Raw genomic sequence first — 7,642 nt, 5'->3', positions numbered from 1 at the left:
AAGAAGAGGGAACTTGGGATGGTGGAAAAGAACAACATACATAGGACAAACGATACACTGGACTCTACTCTTTCTGGGTAGCTATGTACATATGCTAATCACGTGTCCATACTCTAGATGAGACAGCAAAATGAAAGCTTAGAGACAACCTTCTCTCCGTAAGGGGAGTGGAAGTGTGAGTGATGGATCATTTCTGAAATGCATTAATAGAGTTGCAGGCTACTTGAATCGTATTCAAGTGTGGTGTCCACATCAATAAAAGTAGATGACAAAACTAAAGAAATCATGTTCATGCCAGTTGCTTGAATAAAATGGTATTCTCTCTCCCCACTTCCCCTCCCCTAGCTTTCGCCCCACACTTCAAAGCCTTATTTGCATTCATACAAAATCTGTTTACAGTCAACTTCACTGTGATACTGGAGCTCCCCCCTCCAACTAAGACACAAGGCAAAGCTGGCCAGGTGTCTCTAAACCACAGAGCCAGCTGCTCTTAACCAAGCTCACAGGAAATAGCAAGGAAAATATGCAGCATTTGACACATCTGGAATAGATTGCAGAGTCTTTGAAAACAGTGTCCCAGTTCCCTTCCTCCTGCTGATGAGATTTCAGGCTACCAAACTGCTGCATCAACTACAGCGGATTAGATAACGTGTACGTTTTTAACCCTACGTATTCTTTCTGTCCAAATGAGAATTTTTGTAAGGTAGTCCAGAAAAAAACCACAACAAACCCAAGCTTTCTGTAAAATGCACTGGAGCAAACAGAAGTAATTACATCAGAAGACTGCTACTTAATTTGGGAAAATTTATATAGTTGGAAAATAGTACAAGTTGATATGGATAAAGAAAAAATGAATCAATATTGCATGCTTTGTACAGTTGTATTAACTCATGAAAATAAGTGTCCTTACAGTGTTGCCGCAAAATATGAGATGAAAAGGACCAGAGTAGAGAGGATTGGTTAGTACCTATTTTGCCAGGTAATTTGTAATTCCATGCTGGCACAAGTATTCCAGTGTGCATTTTCCAATGCGAAGTACAAAAAAACCCAAAAAGCATAAGACAATTAGCAAAACAAAGCAATGTTTTATTATCTGCTTCTTCATATGGACAACAAATGCAAATGAACACAGAAACAAGCATAAGTTTAGAAGGAAATCCCAATTAGATATTGAACATAATACTTGATTTTATTCTTTCCATAAAAAGCTGGGAAGTGGAGGTGCCCCTAAAGATTTAGTCACTTTCAGTATCTCTGAAAGATTAAGAAAATGAATAATGTGACCAGTTTACATATATATATTTTAAACATTCATTATAGATACAAAACTGAATACAGCATTAGCTTAAAACAACATAAACCTCACTGTTTTTAATGTTAGTAACAAAAAGGCAGAACTAAAAAAAAAAAAAAATGGAGGAAGTATTCGTGGGGGTTTTTTTTCCCTCAAAGGTGCAAGCAACAACCAATGTATTTTTGCAACTGAGATTCCAGTTGTACAAAGGACCAAGAGATGTATTCTCCTACTTAAGGAGAAGCATAAGTTTTACAAACTTTAAAGGAAACCACACATGCATGAACAGCAGACAGTACCCCTTAAAGAGATGATATTTGTAAGAAAGTAATGGTATACCTTAAATGAATACCGGGAGAGGTACAACACACATTTCCTATTTTCAGAGCCTTAAAAGTAAGATTATTTTTTTTCCTACATAGATAATTTCCAAAATCACCTTACATTTAAATTAGTTTACTCTTAGGAAATGGCAAACTATTTATTCTAAACAAGCATCGTAAAATAGTTATGTGAACTTTTTTTTGAGAAGACCTCATGGTGGATGTTAGATTTATACTGAACTCAAGACCTCTTAAACAGAGCTAGTGTTATAACCCAGGAATACATTTGCAATACTTTTGTTTCAGGAACAAAGGTGCACCTACAAGGGTCCAACAGCATAACCGAGGACTAAAGATGTAAGGCTGTCCATCCCTGCTACCATGAACAAACTATCTTTTGATGGGACCATGCATATGAATAACAACTTTCAGGCTGAAGCCTAAACCAGTTAATAATAGTGTGAGGAAAGTTAGGATAAGACGAAACAATTCAATACCTTTATGTCCAAAATTACATCTAATAGTAACTATACCCTTAATAGCCAATTAACAAAAAATATGTATATAGCTCTAAGGTTAAACAAAACTTAGAGAATATGCTGTTACAAAATATATTTTGACATATTTCCTAAGAAGCATTTCAAACAGTCATTATGCAGTTATTTACAGGGGACTCGAAGTAGAGTATCATTTTTAAGCAAACCAGTATACTGGTTTGAATTTCATAAAATATTGGTGAATGTAGGTTTTTGACAACAAGGAATTCTGGGCTTTAGTAAACTTAAAAATGTTCTACATAATCATTAGATGAATCTAACATATAAAAAACCTGAACTGGTTAATCTGAATCTTTTAATGCATTTCATTCTACTTAAATTTCAGATCAACAGGTCAGTGGTACATACACGCTGTGAAACAAGTTACCACTTAAATCTTTCAGATACAACAAGCACAGATTAACTGAGTCTGACTGTACCTAATCTATACTATCAGATGGTTTGTTCTTACTTCAGTACTATCTTTTTAATAAGCACATACACAAATGTGCTAAAATAAAAGGCAGCAATTATAAATATTTACTAGAATGACCAGAACTGGTATTTGAGCATAAACCATCCTGTCATTCGTTTCTGAAGCCATTATCTTCACTAATTTGTCTTCTGGTTTTAGTAGTCTTCTATCCTATAAACTCAGAGGGTTACAGATCATCTGGAAGTTTCACACTGGTATAGGAAAGGAATGTCTGTTCGATGCAGTCTGGAGATAAAGAAAGAGTTGTATTTTAGTTCATCGCAGTGATTCACTAAGATTGGTGTTGCTAATTGATGTTAAACCTAGAAGCAGCACAGAATCAGCTTCCCCCCCTACCATTTCAGGATGGGAGAAAAAAAGCAAAAATTGACTGTTGTTTTATTATTTCAAAAGAACATCTTAGAATATTTTGTAACTGTAGAGGTAATATCTGTTATTTATTAAAACTAATAGTCACTGTAGAGGAAGTTACCTGTCTATGCAAGAGCAAGGACAGTTAAGTATGACAGCAATTAATTTGAACTTCTTATTTCAATACTTAAGATGCTTCAAATAAAAAAGAATTGTGTGTCCAGCTCTCTAAACACTCCACAAGCCTTATCAGCCCACACATCTCAGTGATGCTTACAGGTAAAGGAAAAACTCAAAGACACTGAACACAGATTGGACAACTCATAAACTTCAGATAACGCTGAATTAAACAGTGTTTTGTCCCAAGGCAGAATTCTAACAGCAGGAGAGCAAAGAATCCCAGACCACATTATCCTACGCTTTCGTTATTCTCTTCAAGCTACAGCTTTCAAATACCAATTAGTCATAACAATTATTGCTGAAATAGTATTTTTTGCACTTTATTGTACTGAAAGCTAACAGGTATTTTCAGTCTCATCTCTACACATTTTGGTATTCTGAAGGTTATATTAGTAAGAAAAGTAGCAATATGTAACTATTGTATAAAGGAAATGCTGCCATGTAATTGCTAATTTAGGTTGCTTACTAAAAGGCAATATATGCCTTATTTAACTTTAACTTACCACATAATTTTGACAAAGTGGCACATTAAAAAGAAACATTAGGCTAACGGATTTCTTCTGTGATCAAGAACTATATAGCATAGCATAGATATTTATCATTAGCTGTTTTTAATTGTGTATCACTGTCTTATATAAAGGGAATCTTTTTTTTTTTCTAGGCAAATGCTGTCTCTTTTTTTTTACTGGCTTCAATAATGTGTTGCTGGTTACTTCATATTGATCTTGTGACCAATCTTGGAGAAAAGTTATGAAAACCTGCTTTATACATCAAACATAGCTTCTCACTCAAAACACACTATTTAAGCGTTTTAAGTAAACTGCAGAGTAATGAAAATACTACAATACTTATTTCTAGGCTTAAATTTACCTCATCATGCAATTTAAGTAAAAAAGTTGCACACAAAAACAGAGATCCCTGGTTTAAGTTACACAGTGAAATCCAATGGAACCACCCAATGGATAAAAAGTATTAAAGGGGGGGGAAAAAAAGTGAGTATGTGCCAGACTGATTAGTCAGCTACCTGAAGGATATATAAAGCACATTGTTGCATACACAATAATCACACTTGTACATGACTGTCTTAATCCAGTTATGTAAAGAGAGACAATACTCATCTATTGTTTGCGTGTTCAGACACACGTCAATCAGATTTAATATGCAGGCAGATTAGTGCTTCCTAACGGGCTGACAACAGGTTGGCTACTAATGCCAGTTTTCCAACACAAAGGACAGTATCCTGACAGGCAGTAGATACTGTTTCTTGCTCAGGAAAACCAACAGGTTGTTCTTCTTTTTTTGTTACTAAACATTAGTTCCAAGGAGAACTAGAGGCAACGAGGATGTATTATTTACTTTCAAACGTCATGATTTCAAGAGACTTCAGATATTTCTAAGTCCATGTAGAATACACACCATGTCCGTGACACATGTTCAAAAACCATGCAACTTCATCAATTATTTTTAATGTAAGTATTTAATTCTTCTCCATTTTCCTGGGAGAGAAAATCTTATCACTAAAAATTGCTTACCTTCAGTACAAGAAAAAAAATCTTGTTCTGTGAGCAGCTGCCATGCTTTCAGACATATTTCTGACTTTAAGATAATTAACAAAGCCTCGAAAGAACAGGAGGAGTCCTGAAAGTGTAGAAAATGCACAAAATTAAGTATATCAACCTAATTACAAGCTGTCCCACATTATTATTTTTAAAAGAATTTTAAAAAATCTAGATTATACAAAGTAAAGTGAGGTCCTTACACATCACTCACAATTCAACAAGCGAGTCTCCTGCTTGTGATATAAGGAGACAGCGTTATGGAAGGCTTTTCAGAAATTTTATACTCATTCTTGGTTCAAGTATCAACTGCTAAAAAGACTGCATGAAAATACTTAAAGAGGAAAAAAAATACATGCTGCACATTCTTTCCAAGAATTTTTAAAGTAAGTTGTTAGTGTGTTAGAAGACTAACTGAACTATATAATGTGCCTTTAGAAACGTGCAAGATAAACATACTGCATGTCAAAGAGGTAGAGGGGGGGGAGCAAAGACAGACAGTACAGACTGCTCTAGCAACAAGCCAGTAAGAAATTATACTAGATTATGGCTTGAGATTTAACCATCCAGGAAAACACACCTGTCCAAGAGGAGGAAGAACAACAATCAATCCAAAGCGAATTACTCAACATGTGTTATGACTACATTTTTTCGGTCAATTCCACATTTCAAATTATTGTTAAATATTTAAATTTAACTGCATTTGAAAGAATATTTCAGCTCTGGTTAGAGGAACAAGGTATACAGAATAGCCATACAGAAATTCTAGCCGCAAAAATGGAAATCATTAACATGATGTCAACATCATTTTACCAATTCAGAGATTCACTGGACATATGAACAAACCCAGAAAAACACATTGCTGCATAATGTACACAGCTTTTTTGTCCATTTTCCTCCACTTCAGTAAGTGGAGTAAGTAAACTTCAACAGATGAATCAATTAATCTGTTGGATCAGGGAGAACCCAACAGAAATAAAACAATCTGCCCAAAGAGTTGGGGGGTCCAAATCTGAATTCCTCATCCCATGGAGAGAAACATGAGCCTGGAGAGCAATTCTCACTGAATGAACACACAGGTACCTTGAAGATACATGTTTATGTGTGTATATACGTATGTAAGTATTAAGATTCCAAAGTTTCAAATAAAAATCTAAACTGAGGCTTAACAAGTTTAGCAACAGATTACATTCTTTTCTCTTACATCCTAATCAACAATCTCTTTGGTTACACTGGTATTTTCCTAAGGGATGCGCTTTTTCTTCCTGCTGTCCTGGCAGAGACCCTGACTTTTTCCTATGATCATTTCTTCTCTAAATGCTTTTTGCTTGTGGGTTGGTTTGGGGTTTTTATTATTGTCGTTAACTTTATTTTTGCTTTTTTAAACCAAAGCCTCATTAGGACACACATACAAAAAAATCCAAAACCCACACAACAGAGAACGGTCTGCTAACCAGTGGAACCCTGACCTAAACCAGACACATTTCTGTGATTACGGTTAATTCTACATGGAGAAGAAAGCAGTAAGGTCTGGATCAAAAGTGTACTACAAAAGCTGCTACCCAGACATTACCAGAGATAGTCCCATGTTCAGCTGAAAAGCAGCTGAAAAAGCAAGCAGGCAGCTCTTAAGGTCCTTGAAAGCATGTTTTCTGCATTACACATTGGAAAAATCAGTCTAAGTTCAACCCATATTTTATATTTCTCTGTTTAGGGACACACAAAAAAAAAACAAACCCTGAACAACGAACACCAACACTCCACTTTCCACTGTGTTCCCCAAAAAGAAACATCATCTAACCTTTAAATCTATAAATTAGAATTATCTCTCCCCAATTTGTTCACTGTATATGACAGCCTCTTGGAAGCAGATCACTTTTCCATAAAGCATGATATTTTTCCAGATGTTGAAAGAAGGGAAGGGAGCAGAAACAGATAGGTGAACACCAGAAGAGAGGAGATGATGGCAACAGGAGGGCTCAAGTATATCAGAAGACTACGCAAAAGAAAGAAGCCAACTCAGTTCATTCACTTCTGAAGAGACACAGGACATGCTACTTCATGTGCTCTAATTGGGAAAGTTATCTGTAACAATGAAGTACAGATCTGTTTGGCAGTGCTCCGTGACTTGACAGTACTACTCCATATCCTGCTAAGTAGCTCTGTTGGGTTAAATCCTTCTATGGTGTTCTAGCAATCTCCATATATTTACTTTAACAGTTTAAAACCGTTGTTGGCATATTTCAGGCAAAACATTCGTAAGACAAGGGAACACTTGACTGCTGGATGCATACTGCATGCCTCACAGTGCCTTTTATTCCAAGCCATATTATAAATTTTGTGAGTTAAAGGAAAAAAAAAATATCTTCAAAAGTTAAGACTGAAAATAAGACTTTCACAAATCTAAGTGAGCTACCTTCTGAACAAGTGCTGCAAAAGACTAGTAAGAAGAGGAACTACAAACGCACCACTTTTTCATAGATATGGTGCAGGAAAATGTTAGGGGAAGAACACACTGTTTTCATGCAACTGGAAAAAGTATCAAACTTCAATCTCAGGCACCACAAGGCTTTGTTTTAATTAAAGATTTATCTGGAGACGTTTGTACCTGTAAAGAGTCATTTCACTTCCTAACTAAATACAATTACCTCAAACAGAATATGAAAGCATTTGAGGGACTGATGCTGTGATGTGTTAAGCATCTGCAGTTCCTATATATCTCGAGGAACCAAGTGCACAACAGTAGAGCAAGCTGAGTATTAAGAAGTCTAATGAATGCCCTTGAACTTTACTAAAATGCAGACAGAGAAAGTTTTACGTAAAATTGTTCAAGATTCCTGGCATTTCTTGTGAGAGAGAAAGTCACAATCAGGATCTCAGTGTTGGGTTTTGTTGTTTTGGTTTTT

General features: G+C 35.6%; 1 protein-coding gene across 2 annotated transcripts in view; it reads right to left on the bottom strand.

Annotated features, from left to right (window-relative positions):
- Positions 1-1,065: 1,065 nt before the first annotated feature.
- Positions 1,066-7,642, bottom strand: part of NDFIP2 (Nedd4 family interacting protein 2) — a 47,516-nt gene continuing 40,939 nt past the window's right edge. For both annotated transcript variants that reach the window (XM_056328025.1, XM_056328026.1), the window contains 2 exons: positions 4,713-4,818; positions 1,066-2,874 (listed from right to left, as the gene is read on the bottom strand). In XM_056328025.1, coding sequence (XP_056184000.1) covers positions 4,715-4,818 — 104 coding nt within the window. In that variant the 3' untranslated portion in view covers positions 1,066-2,874; positions 4,713-4,714. The remainder of the gene's footprint in view (positions 2,875-4,712; positions 4,819-7,642) is intronic.

The sequence above is a fragment of the Falco biarmicus genome, chromosome 2 (genome assembly GCF_023638135.1).
Source record: "Falco biarmicus isolate bFalBia1 chromosome 2, bFalBia1.pri, whole genome shotgun sequence".
Taxonomy (NCBI): domain Eukaryota; kingdom Metazoa; phylum Chordata; class Aves; order Falconiformes; family Falconidae; genus Falco; species Falco biarmicus.
This window is presented reverse-complemented; position numbering and strand designations above follow the sequence as displayed.